Raw genomic sequence first — 14,620 nt, 5'->3', positions numbered from 1 at the left:
TTTATTCATCTCATACAAAGTTGTAGAGGGAAAGTGTCCCTGCTCTAAACCCGGATTTACTTCTTTGCTCTTCTTTTGCAGGCATCTCTGACATGCAGCTCAGCCTGGTCTGAGACTCAGTTTCCACAACTCAGATGACAATAGACATCATAATTAGCAAGGACGCCAGGATGGCTGTGAGGGTTACATCTAACAAGTCATGGGGAGACATTTTATGCACAGCAAAGTAAGTGGGATATGTGTGCGTGTATGTGTGTGTGTGTATTTTAAAGAGACATGGTTAAGAGACATTGGAAGACCAAACTGAGTGAAGAGAATTTAAAAAGACAGCCAGATAGCTAAGAGAAAAAAAATCTCAGATGCAGAAAAGCACCAAACACAGAGCGGGGAGGGGAGAGAAATGGGGGTGGGGGAGCAGGTGCTGAAGAATCCTCCCATCTTATCTTCATATTGTGTGTGGCCATTGCACCCATTTACAGAAAGCAGAAGCTCGGCCACTCACTGTGTGGTAAGCAGCAATGTCAGCCTCCAGCCCACACAGCTGCTCCTGCGGCCTCCCCTCTGCTGCCAGGGCCCTGCGCCCCTCAAGCCCCTCATGGAGGCTCCATAAGACAGTGCTGTGCCGTGCACCCCCGTGTGCTCTGGCCTTCCTAAGGGTGGGTGGGCAGGCGCCTCCCTGGCCATTCCAGCAGCAGCAGCAGCAGCTCTGGTCTGTGAGGTGACATGCAAACTGCAAAATGGGCCTGCCTGTGCCCTTACTCTTACCTGTGCCCAGACAGACTGTCCCTGCCCCACCTCGCACTGAGGGAAATAAGGTCGTTCTCTAGCTCTGGCACTTGCACTTTTCGTGGCCCATTTACAACTCTTTTTCTTAGTGAGAAGTAAATACTCCAAGTCCTGGTCAAAGTTGCCATGACTTATTCCTTAAACGCAAGTCAGCTCCTTGAGGAAAGCAATTCCTTCGCTATTTGCGCACATTTTGAAATCAGGTTTTTTTCACTGAGAAAGTGTGTTAGTCCCTTCAGGCTGCCATAACAAAATACCATAGATTGGGAGGCTTATAAACAACAGACACTGATTTCTCACAGTTCTGGAGGCTGAAGTCCAAGATCATGGTGTGGACAGACTTGTGTCTGGAGGGCCGGCTTCCTGGTACAGAGGGCGCCTTCTTGCTTTGCGCTCACATGGTGGAAGGGGCGGGGGAGCTCTCTGGGCTCTCTTTTATAAGGACACTAATCCCATCATGAGGTTCAACCCTCATGACCTCATCACTCCCCAAACATTATCATGTTTGGAGTTAGGATTCTGACATCTGAGTTTTGGAGGACATCAACATTTAGAGCACAACAGAGATGATCCACACGTTTGGTAAATAAATCATGTACACATAAAGTAAGTTCACATAAATATTTACTGGTTTAATAAGCACAGTGTTAGACACTGGAGATGTGTCAGGGAACACAGAATTCCTGGCTTCCTGAGCTTAGTCTGGCAGGGGCTGAAAGAAACCTGACACTGGGGAAGGGGGCAGAGTTACCAGAGGGTGGAGGTGGCCAGCGAGACTTGGTGGATGCAGTGACTGCCAAGCAAGGTCTGGTCCAGTGAGGAGGTGAACGGGACGCTAGGGAGAGGCAGGCGAAAGGCTCTGCTGGGTGTGGGGAGAAGCAGGAGAGATGCAGCTGGCACAGTCAACTGTGACGTGAGGCCAGCAGAGGCTTTAAGGCAATGACATGACCCTGTTTCTGTTTAGATACCTGTTGCTCTAGCAAAGGTGTAAAGAAGATTCTCCAGGGGAGAGGAGCATGAGCAGAAGCAAGGTCTAGTTAGGAAGCCAGTGCACCAGGAAACATCTCAGTGGGGCATGGGTGTGCTTGAGTCCGGGAGTGCTTGAGCCCAGGAGTGCAGGTGGGAGAAGAGGGAAGTGGCTGGATTCTGGATACACTTCAAAGGAAAACAGGCAGGATTCCCTGACAGGTCGATATGGTTGATGTGTACAAGAAGACACACCATCAAGGTGGGTCTAAACATTCTGTCCTCATCATCTCATACTCTGGGTGGGCCCAGATGGTCCCCCCCTCCTGAGCTCATGGTAAGCTGAAGGACTCTCTCTACTTTGCTGAGCCTCGGCTGACCTCAGAGTCCTTCCTTCCGAACAAAGCACTCCAGGAGGCCAACTGGCTGAGAAGTGGCCATGAGATACACCCAGCAAAGATCAGAGCCCTCTAATTAGTGTGAAAAGTAATTTTTCAACGTCTCCGGGCATCATCTACTTTATCAGTAACCAATTCACCACCACCACAAGGCATGTGATAAGAAACAGAAGGCAGACTTCACTCCAGGAGAAGGACAGCAGGAAGAAGTCTGCAAAGATGAGTATTGCAATGACCTCAACACCGCAGCTCAGAGAGTTGGGAAATATGAACACTCATTTTAATAAGCAAAAAATATCGGCCTAAATGGAGAGAGGACACTTGAGTCTGGCATCCGTTGGCCAAGTGGTCTGCAGCCCAGCTCTCAGGGCCTTCCCAGTACAGGGGCTGCCAGGACCTGCCTCCCTCTGGGTGCCCTCTCTGCAGAACAGGATCAAGAACACACCAGAGTGACTGATGATGATCAAATGGACACTTCAGTTCTTGATGAAACATGTCTTTGGGAGTCTGGTCAGCATAGTTTTATCACTTCCTCTAATATTCTAGTTACCAGATCCAGGAAATGGAACTTCAAGTAATAATGCTTTCCATTAAATGTCTAACATACACAGATCGTCCTCAGTCTCACACAGTGTGAAATACTATCTTTTTATGTATACATTGTGCTGAGATATTAGAGTAATAAATACCAATTCATGCTTTCAAGTGCAAGGCCTTGTGCACAGCAGTTATTCAACAAATATTCATTGAATACACAAGCAAATTTTTCATAGAAAAGTCTATTTTGGGTTATACTAATAACTGATCATAACACAGCCTCCATCATCACTTATTTTAATGGCCAACATCATTAGCAATTTCAGTCCCAATGCAATAATCTTGAGATCATGGAGAAACAGACTTGTCAAGTTGGAATTTCAGAGTGTTGAACATAATAAATGCAATAATTCAAATAATAGCAAAAAAAGAAGGCTGGAATAACTTTAAAATATTTTTGAATTACTTGTCAATTACAATAAAAATGGATTTATAGTTGTATCTGCACAAAAGTAAGCATATAACTGTATATTGACTGAATAAATGAATAACTGTATTATATATTTGTGGATAATGAAAATTAAAATTAGATAACACAGATTAGTAAACTTCCACAAGTTACTTATTTTTAATCACTTAAATGAAATGCCAAAAAAGTTTTAAAAACCTGCTCTGTAACATGCCAAGTATTATACAAAGAAAGATGCCAGCAAGAATAATTTAGAGTATTGTGTCAATCTTTAATAGGTAAACTGAGTCCCCTACACAAGGGTGTCTTGACAGTAATTGATTCTTCTTCTTTTTTTTCTGAGATGGAGTTTCACTCTTTCGCTCAGGCTGGAGTGCAGTGGCACGATCTCGGTTCACTGCAACCTCCACCTTCTGGTTTCAAGTGATTCTCCTGCCTCGGCCTCCCAAGTAGCTGGGATTACAGGCATCCACCATGTGCCACACCCAGCTATCTTTTGTATTTTTAGTAGGGATGGGGTTTCACCATGTTGGCTGGGCTTATCTCAAACTCCTGACCTTGTGATCTGCCCACTTTGGCCTCCCAAAGTGCTGGGATTACAGGCATGAGCCACCATGCCCGGTGATTTTTCTTCTTCTTAAACAGAAGCTATCAGGACTGAAAGGGATGAGCAACTCTCTTCTCTAGAATCCTCAGAAGGTATGGAATAGTGAGTAGGGTGTTTGTGGTTTGTGGCTGAGAAGGGAAAATACCACCAAGAGAGGAGAGGATGCTGGTATTGTTTAACAGAATGAACCTGCTGCAGCGCCTTGGTGATTTTTTAATTGTACATTTGGTATTTGCAGCAATAACAAATTCGATTTTTAAATATAATCTGCTACTCGGTTAATACAGAACCCCGGCTGGGGCCATGGACCCTTCACCCCCTCTGCCCTGCCCTCCCTGCTTTAGGCATGCTGGCTACTTCTGTCCCCCACTGCACTGTGGCCAGCTCTCATCTCCCACCTTTATGCAGAGCACACACCTAAGGACACAAGGCACAGAGAAGGGCGATCTCATCCAAGCTCCCATTTCTACTGCTGGCCAAGCTGGGATCGGAACCCAGGCAAGTGCCATGAGATCTATGTCTGACCACTACTGCAATCACTGGCTAGTGCTGTTCTTACTGTTCCCATTTTACAGAGGAAACTCAGGACTGGAGATGAGCAGAGGGATGCCCACCCAGGCATCTGTGTTGACAGCCCCTACTCACAATCTTAATCCTGGCCCAAAAGCAGAACAAGTGAGGAAAGCATGAGCAAATAAGAGGAAAACAAACTCTCCTTCAGGATGGGTTGCTAAAGACCTGGTGTGTTAGTCAGTCTGTGTTACTCTAAAGAAACACCTGAGACTGGGTAATTTACAAAGAAAAAGGGTTTAATTGGCTCATGATTCCATAGACTGTACAGGAAGCATGATGCCAGCATCTGCTCAGCTTCTGGTGAGGCCTCAGGAAGCTTCTACCCATGGTGAAAGGCAAAGGCAGATCAGGCATGTCACATGGTGAGAGAGGGAGCAAGGTTGGCGGGGCTGCCACACACTTTTAAACAATCAGATCTCAGGTAAACTACCAGAGAGAGAACTCACTCATCCCCATGGGGATGGCACCAAGCCATTCATGAGAGATCCATCTCCATGACCCAAACACCTCCCACCAGGCCCCACCTCCAACTGGGATCACATTTCAATATGAGATTTGGAGGGGACAAACATCCAAACCATATCACTCAGTATAGGAAGGGGGCTCTAACCCAAATGCAAGAGCAGCGAGCAAGAATTCCAGCAGCTGCCTAGGGTCCAGGACAAAGGGAGAGTTCACCCTCTGTACACGGCACGATGGTGAGAGGACAGTGTGGGCCCTAGGAGATGAAGCAGGAAGAAAATCCTGTGCAGAACAGACAATTCCTCTCTCCTCCCGGATGAGGGTTCCCTGGGTCCCAGTGAGAAGGAGTGGATGCTACTGATGTGTTTTAACACACAACTTTAGGCCTAAGCAAACTTTATGGAAAACTGCATATAATTATTATTCTACAGCATAGATGGATTCATTTTCAGGTAACTTTCCTACTGAAGAATCTCTTAGCAGATCTGTTGCCTTTGAGTAGTCAAAATTCAGAGCGAGCAGCTGAGGGAGGTAGTTTGCTATGGAGGGGTGGTTCTCAAAGTGGGGTTCGCCAGAGCGGCAGCACTTAAGATGCAAATGTTCAGGCCCCATCCAGACCTACTGAATCAGCGCTCAGGTGGGGCCCAGAAAAATGTGTTTTAACAAGCCCTTTGGGTGATCTGATGCCTGCTCAAGTCTGAGAAATCCTGAGGGCATAAGGTGCCTTAATGTGTACAATCAATCATTCTGGTCTGAAGTTTCCACATAATAAAAGCTGCATTCACAGTACTGTGGGAAGAGCCATGGGGTCTGAGGAGAGCATTCGGTCACCTCCAGGCTCTAACACCTCTGGGAAAACCTCTTCAAAAAATACCTTTAGAAATAATAAACACACATGATCAAATTATGAATACATAATGAGGTGACAAATACTAACATAATGATTACAATTTTTAGAAAATTTTCAGATGAACTGGAGGATGGCTAAAATTATCCCACCATTAGAACTTGAAGAAGCAAATATTGAATTTTTTAAACTGGTTGATACAAAATAATATTTTAAAATATACAAATGTAGGCATTCTCATTTTCTTACAACTAGTCATGTCCCTGAAAATGAACCTTTCCTCCTTGTTCAGAACACTGGTGTTAGTAACAGTTGCATATAAATAAGGCTTCCCAAACAAACATCTTATCTTTATATGGAAGGAAGTTCATGAAGAAGGAATTGACGTTCTTCCCCAACAACGACGACAATACATTTTTGGGTTCTTTTCCCAGAAATTAGTAAATAAAAAAATACCTTTCAGTTTAAAAAAGCATGTTCATAACAAATGCTTAAATCTAATCCATATGCCACTCATATGCTTAAAAAGGAGGACGGTTTCCATGAGCCAATTTCTCCACGCATTCTGTGCCAAATAAAACAGATTTCAGCAAAAAGCTTTTACTGCCTCAGAGGAAACTCTGTTCATTCTACAGGGTATAAAGTACTATTTATTTTTCATTCAGAATTCCCAATTCTCTACTTACTGCACATTTTCCCACTCAAGCAGGCTTTATCCACTGTGGGTAAGCACATTAAATGCACAAAAATACAACATCTTTTCTGGGTGGAAGAAATTTTTAAAATGCTGGTACAGTTCACCATCTACATTTTATCGCATTAAGAAAATACAATTCTTATTAAAAGAAAAAAGCTGACATAATATTGATCCTGGAAGTCATACTTTTTATTACTAACTAAAGAAATTCCTATCCTAAGCCAAAGTAAAAAGACATTCCCAGGGGCATGTAGCTGGGAAAGGCCAATGCTATCAATATGGTCTGCACGCTATAAAAAAGTTCAGAATCTACATCCAAGTAAATTAATGAGACACACTGCAGATAATCAGAAGAAACAGCTTTGTTTTCCATTTGCATCATCTTATCATGGATGCATACGACAAAAAGGTACCATTTGTGCCTAAATTTCTTTTTATGAAAACACAGCTCATATATCATGAAGAACTCAAAATAAGTCAGTTTCATTAGAATATATGTATATATTCTTTTTTTTTTTTTTTGAGACAGAGTTTCTCTCTTGTCACCCAGGCTAGAGTGCAGTGGCGTGATCTTGGCTCACTGCAACCTCTGCCTCCCGAGTTCAAGCAATTCTTCTGCCTCAGCCTTCTGAGTAGCGTGCACCACCATGCCCAGCTAATTTTGTATTTTTAGTAGAGACGGGATTTCACCATGTTGGCCATGGTTGGTCTTGAACTCCTGACTTCAGGTGATCCTCCTGCCTTGGCCTACCAAAGTGCTGGGATTACAGGCGTGAGCTACTGCATCTGGCCTAGAAAATATTTAAGAGACGCAAAAATAAAAATATTCTCTTTGAAAATGTGTTGCACTACAGGCTTTTCAGATAGATTTTTAGGGATATGAAGGACTAAGGATGGGAGAAGGATGGTCTCTGAGACCCAGGGATAAAGAATACCCATGAAGGAACAGAGATGGATGTCCAGAGGACTGACTTGCAAAAATAGATGGACAGACGGACTACCTGGACAGACCGACAAGCAGGCTGATAAGGAAATTACATGACATGTCAGGACCCTGCCATTTGGTATCTGCTGCTATAACTTTTAATCAAGATCCAGGGGCCAAGCCTCACATTCAGGAGGCACAGACTTAGTTTTTAGGATATTTTGAGAGCAAATGAGCAAAAAGGGGCTTTGAACCTAAAGACTAGCAGGGGTGTGACACTCTCAAACTATGCAACTGGGCTAGGCCACATGACACAAGTGACAAGAGTTAGGAAATAAAGTCCTGCCACAGAATGAATGGATTCTGAATTTGCTTTCTGTAAATGTTGGCATTTGTGGCATGCTGCCTCCACAGGAAGCTGGGATGCAGTCAGTCAGAAACATCTCAGTCCAGGGAAGAAGACCGCATCCTTATCTTTACAGCTGCATGGTGAATCTGACATATTAGGGTGTGTGGGGAGCAGGACTGGGCTGCTGGGTGTATCTTGACTGCCCTGGGGAACTCAGCTTCTCAGAGTTAAAATCATGAGCCCTTCCTGGCATCTTGCCTTTACTTCTAAATAAAGCTTAAATATTTGCCCTCAACACTCCAGTCGCTACAGCCACAAACATGAAGGATTACTGTGTTCCCAGGGAGCTTTGGAAGAATCAACGGTGTCACTGAAAAGATGCTTTGGTTGTGAGAACAGCCCACTGCCCTACCTTTTCCGATGCCTTGTCTTGCACAGGTGGCCCTGAACCTGGAGGAGGAGGGGCTCGGCGCTTCTTCATCTCCGACTTCACGGACACCCCTGAGATGCTGCCCAGCGAGAGGGATGGACCCAGCGTAAGGGAACGTGAGTGCATGGATGGGGAGTTGGGTGTCGTTAAACAGCCCTGTTGGGGAAGAGACAAACAGAAAACCAAATCAGTATGAGATGACTTCTCCCCGTATGAATGCTCACATGTGAAGACAAAGTTCCAATCCATCCACCTGAGCTTGAATGGCAGCTGTTTCTGCAGTCAGCTTGAATGGCCTGAGCAAGCCCTGCCTGTAGCTTTCCAGGGAAAGCTGGAGAAGATGCTGCAGGACAGACTCATGCTGTGAGGCTCCCTTTCTTAATCATGAAGGTGATGGTAGACTCTTTAAGCCACTAAGAGAACACTTAGCAGCTAGAATCATTTAAACCTCTTGACCAACCTGCACATGTGAATTGGCCTCCTTAAAACTTTAACCCGTTGTCAGAATGAGCTCTTAGACACTGAAAAGAGGAAGGAACTGATCAAGAAATACATCTTCATGGGGAAGACACCAACAGTCTCAGTCATCTTGGGAAGTACTCCACTTGTTGCCAGGAGGGGGCTTATGTTTCTTCTAATTTTCAGAAGTTATGAAAACTGACAATGTGGTATAAGCAATATGTTGTGAAGACTGTCTAGGACCATCAGTACAGTACTTAGTGACAGATACCCAATAAGCTGAAAGAAATACAAACCAACACACTAACTAATTGCTCTCAAGGGGCAATTTCTACACCAGGGGGGAGCAGGCTACAGGACACACAAACTTTTTGAATCTTTTTTCTCCCTAAGGTCTGCTTAATAGAATCATGTAAGTGCTAGTGCATAAAGAGCATTTGGGGAACCAGCAGAACCAGCACTCTAACTTCAAATTGAAAACAAGATGGTACCATGCTGTGTCCTGGTGCCTCTTCTCTCCTAGCCCTGGCAGATCTTCCACAGCACCGGTTACCATGGACACAGTCAACACTGACAGCCAATGCAGTAAAGGGGTTAAGCCCACAGATCTTGGAGACACTGCCTGGGTTCGATTCCTTCTTTTGACCTTAGACGAGGTATTTTTTGGTGTCAGGAGTAAGATACAAACCATGGGCAATTTTTAAATTTCTCCCTACCCCAGTTTATCTCCTGTAAAAGTGGGGTAAATAATAGTTCCTGCATTACAAAGCTATCATGTGAATCAAATGAGTGACTGGATGTAAAGGAGCTTGAAAGAGTTCTTGGCACATTGGCTGGGTGTGGTGATGCACACCTTTAGTCCTAGCTACTTGGGAGGCTAAGGAGGGAGGATCTCTTGAGCCTGAGTTTGAGGCTGTAGTGAGCCATGCTGGAGTCACTGGAAGACAGAGTGAAATCCCACTTCTTAAAAAAAAAAAAAAAAGGAGTTCTTGGCGCAAACTAAGTACCCAATATGTGTTAGCTATTATGATTATTTTATGATTATTATACTTGCTTGTTTGTATCTTTCTCTCCCATTAAGATATGAATGCAATGAAGACAGTAATTATCACTCATTTTTACTGAAAACTGTATGTAATCCCAGCTCCAAACAGTTCCTGGTAGGTGGAGGGCCCTTCAGTCAACCTTCCTCAGACTGAATGAATAGACAGATGACCCTCTGGGTCACTATGCTTTCATATTTTACATAATAAGCTTGTCGGTAAGATTTCATTTGAACAACTAGTTCTCCATATTTAAAATGAAGATATAAAGGAAATCCATCGTATTAAACAATAGCCCAGTATTATTTGTGCTCAGACACAAATGCTGTTGCTCTGCCAGTTATACTATCATTTGTTTTCCTGAAAAAAAAATTGAGTCACAGATTTTCTTGTGCTTAAATATTAAAGCCAAAGGACAAAGCACTCCATGAAGGCTGCTTTTTACGCCATTAGTGCTTCCCTGCAGACACTGAACATGAATGATGCCTGATGCTTTGGCCATCAGGTACAGAGTTCCCATAGGAAACAGGTGACGGTGATATAACAGAAAAGAAACTAACACCCAGAAATCTTGTCAATGCCTATTTAGGCTCCTACAGAAAAATGTAAATTGCTCCCTTGAGTCCTTGAGTTCTGCAGCCATCATAGTCATTACTAAGCAAATAAGCCACGCAAAATAAACTCTGCCTTACATCCACCTCCATGGCAACAGTGAGGACTCAGGGAGACGCAACTCAGATTTATTTAACCCTGCAGGATCTAGAAGACTAAATGAAGCACAGGAAGCAAACCAGAGAAGGGATTTTGCTATTCACAGTTCTGGAGCTGGAAAGGTGTTTTGCTGGATGGCTGGTTTGTACAAATACCCCCAGATCCAGGGGGAATGCAAACCCCATCTTTCCTCATCAGTAGTCACTTAGCATATGGCCAGAGCATGGACACTCGGACCTTCCACATTGTTCTGTTTCCTCATCCATAACGTCTGCTGACAGTGACTGCACATGCACACACTCATGCACATGTGCACACACTCACAGGCGTGCACTCACACATGTGAACACACGTTTTGGAGGATGCTTAAAGCTGTCGTAGTCAAAGAACTACACACCTCTACCCATGCCACCTGCTATCTCTAAAGCACACATGCCCCATCTGACATCCCAGAAACACGATGTCCATGGCAGTGCATTCCACAACCACATATCTAATTGCTTGTCTTCACTCCACCCTGTCTAGACATGGAACTCCCAGTTCCTCTTGTCCTCGGTCCTCACCACAACTATGCCTGCCTGACTGATCACTCAACACTGCTGTGAATCCACCTCTGTCCCGTAAGTGCCCTGAGCACTTAAGGAAGGTCTGTGCAGAATAATCCCTTAAAAGAACTTTACAGCCCCCTTCCATTGCATATTGATTTCAGGTTTTAATTCATAATTTTTTTTGCTGTCATAAGCATCCTGGACATTTTGCATTATCTACTTTTTAAGGTAAGGAATGGGAATAGACCCCATATAGTAGGTACATCCCCATCTTTAAAATGGGGAAAATTCCATTGCCTTCAAAGTCGTTACAAGCATTAAATGAGGTAATTTAGATAAAGCACATTAGAAGTGTCTAATATATGTGGTTTTCTTCTTCTCTGATACCTATTTTGGGTGACAATGACCTCATGAGGGCCACAGTGAGATGACCTTGAATGGCAGAAAGTCAGAAGGCGAAAGTGCACCCCATCCCAAGTCCTCCTAGAAGTCCTGATATTATCTTCAGACAATGGGCTCCTCATGAGGCCTTCATCTGTGACTCTGGAACTTAACTGAATTTCAATAGAACAGATGATTTTTCTCCCCTAATTTGTTCTACACAATTAACAAATATCTCTTCCCACCTCCCACAATGCTCCCAAGGAGGTGGATTGCAGGATCCAGTGGTCCTGAGCCACCAGGCCCTCTCCTCAGTTCTGCTACTCAACAGTGTTTCTCAACCTTCAACCCATGGGAAGCCGAAAACTTTTTGCTGTCCAGAGAATACTTGTGTTTCATTTCTGTCTTCCTGCTTTCCCTACTTTTGGAATTTGTGTGCAGAATTTAGAAAGCAATCCACAGAATAATGTGGGAGGAAAACATTGTGAAGTATTGAGTCCTTTAAAGTCCTGACTCATATCAATACGAAGTCAAAGGGAAAACCAAGAGCTTAACGCATGCAGTCTGGAGTCAAAACGGCTTGGCCCCCCCAATTATCCCAGTTTCCGTGGTTGTCTCCTGCTACAAAGTGGCAAAGTTCATGAGGGACAGGCCACTGCTTGCCTGCAAGAGAGGTTTGGTTTCCTGTCCAAGCTTGTCAATATATACATGTTTTTAATATCAAGTTCTTTTTTTGTAGGGAAGTGAGTCATAGCTCTCACCAAAGGTTGGCACCAAAATCCACAGATGTTGGCAGTCATGATCTTATCAAATTTTCTCAGGAGTTGCAAGTGCAACCAGATAAATCATTAAGAAAAAGCAATGAATAACAGAAAAGAAAACTAAGCAAACAAAACCTTCTGTCTCAGGCTTCATGGGACTTTGGTTGGTGGGATTTAAACTTCCTCCAGGCCAGCTGCTGTCATTCAATGGATAGTCGAATTCAATGGCGCCCACCAAAGACAATGCAAAACTCTCTGTGTCCATGTCACCACACCACTGATAGCCAATTAAATCATTACATTCAGTATAAAACATCAGTGATTTGACCCTCATATGCACATCTGGGGAGAGAAGACAGGAAGAACGAGGAAGCTAACCGTTTCCAGATCTGAGTGCCGGCTCAAAATAAAACCAGTATCATCTGCCACAAGTGCTTTTGACATGGTTCCTAATTTTAAATTTACACACACACAAACATTTATGTATGCATGGGTGTGTGTGTGTTTATATATATGTACATATTTGATTGCTTCTGTTTAAAATGTATTCATCTCAGCAAAGCTTATTTTCCTTTTATTTGACTTTTATTGTGACGACAAAACACTACTCCACTGACAGGGACAAGGAGCTATGCAGAGCTAGCACCAGGCAGCAGGGGCACGGCCCTGACAGTGCAGGGTGTCCCTGCAATACTTTTAGGGCTCACAGGTACCGCAGAGAACACGTTGTCTCCCTTGCTCATTGACTTATAATTGATCAGAGATCAGTACCAGACAAGAAGCTGAGCATGTTCAAGGTAAACATCCCTATTTCGAGTCAGCACAGACTGCCATGTTTCATTTCCCTTTGCCAAAATTCTTGAAGAGATCCTCACAGAGCTGCCTCACAAGCACCCCCATCACACAGCCTAAGATGGATCAATCTGTTCATACAACAAAAAGGGGCTTGGTGGACTTCAGCCCCCTACTGTACTGCACAATACACTTCCAGGGACAAACAGGAGATGCTGTACCTGAAATCTGTTTAAATTGATTTTTTTTTTAAAACAGATGATCATTTTGTTTCCACTTCTCAAAGGTGTCCATCCTACAAATACAATTATATCTTGACTCATTTAATCAAGTCTACCAAAAGCCTGAGTAGAACTTTTGACATGGCTATTGAGGAATTCAGATGTTGATTTCTATTTCAAGGTTAAGGGACATGTTTTGGTTACAATAAGTATACTCTGAGCTGGCAATCAACAATCCTCTCAGCATAGGCTCTTCTAAATGGGATCAGATCCTCTTAGAAATGGCATGATGTCTGCTGTTTTGATGGTGAGAAAAACTGAGGCCCAGACAGCGCTACTCAGGATGGCTCTGTGCCCTAGTGATAGAATAAACTAGAAAAACTGAGGCCCAGACTGAGCTACTCAGGATGGCTCAGCTCCCTAGTGATAGAATAAACTAGAAAGATGAAACTAGAAATATGTTCCTGTTGCTGCCTGCAGCCTCCTCTCCTTAGATGATGCTGCCCCCTTTTGAAAGGCTTTACAACCTTTGTTTTTTTTTTTCAAATGCTTTGTTAAAGAATCAAGTGGGAGGGAAGATTCCAGAACCTGTTATCCACACTGGCTTTTCTTCAGATCCAGGTGTCGACAGGACTCAAGGCAGAACAATGCAACACAAACCAGATGAGGCAAACGGGCATTCCCTGGGGTCTGTTGGGCAGAGCAGCTCAGGTCTGTCAAAGCTCCTGGTGAGGCGAGAATGGGGAGAATACTGCTTCTCATCTGTGGTGGCTGGCACAGTCTTGGGTAAGGGCAAGGCCGACTTTCCTTCCCAAGAGGGTGTTCTCTGTCTTTGCATTTCCTTATCCTCAGGGCACAGCCTTCCTGACAGACACTACTTAAGCTGAATCCCTGAACCAAATCCCGAGCTATCTTTTGGCATCCTGGAAATCCTGCACTGATTCTGAGGAAGTGGCAAAGATAGAACCATGAAGCATGCCAGCTTCATGTGAACTGAACACCATGAATGGGCAGGACAATGGAACTTAGGAATCTCATTTCTACAGGGTGAGGCGAGTAGGAAACGATCGCTCTTTTTTGGCCAAGTGCCCCCATGGAACGCCTGGGGGATGGCATTTTAAGTATTTAGAAGAAGAAAAGTGGCAGAGGCTATTTGGTCTGGATGCATATTTCAGCCAACAAAATACCGTGTCACATAAGCTCTCTGATGGTTTCTCGCCTGGCAAGACATTTTCTTAAAATGAGCAAACAAAGAGTATCCAACTGGTATTTGATTTTTTTTTTTTTTTTTTGAGACAGAATCTGTCACCCAGGCTGGAGTGCAATGGTGTGGTCTGGGCTCACTGCAACCTCTGCCTCCCTGGTTCAAGGGATTCTCCTGCCTCGGCCTCCTGAGTAACTGGGATTACAGGAGCGTGCCACCACGCCCGGCTCATTTTTGTATTTTTACTAGAGACAGGGTTTTGACATCTTGGAAAGGCTGGTCTTGAACTGCTGACCTCAAGTGATCCACCCGCCTCGGCCTCCCAAAGTGCTGAGATTGCAGGCATGAGCTACCGCGCCCGACCTGGTATTTTATTTTCCCTTAACAAAACTGGAAGACAGGATTGAAGGTGAGCTATCAGACAGTATTTCAGTCTTATGAAGCAGGACCATCT

General features: G+C 44.1%; 1 protein-coding gene across 5 annotated transcripts in view; it reads right to left on the bottom strand.

Moving 5' to 3' along the window:
• The window catches only part of COBL (cordon-bleu WH2 repeat protein), a 307,991-nt gene that overhangs the window by 118,347 nt on the left and 175,024 nt on the right, over window positions 1–14,620 (bottom strand). For all 5 annotated transcript variants that reach the window (XM_012496980.2, XM_012496981.2, XM_012496979.2 and 2 more), the window contains one exon: window positions 8,029–8,202. In XM_012496980.2, the coding sequence (XP_012352434.1) occupies window positions 8,029–8,202 (174 nt within the window). The remainder of the gene's footprint in view (window positions 1–8,028; window positions 8,203–14,620) is intronic.

This window comes from Nomascus leucogenys, chromosome 17, assembly GCF_006542625.1.
Source record: "Nomascus leucogenys isolate Asia chromosome 17, Asia_NLE_v1, whole genome shotgun sequence".
Lineage (NCBI taxonomy): Eukaryota > Metazoa > Chordata > Mammalia > Primates > Hylobatidae > Nomascus > Nomascus leucogenys.
Note: the sequence above shows the minus strand (reverse complement) of the source record. Positions and strands in the feature narration are given on the sequence as shown.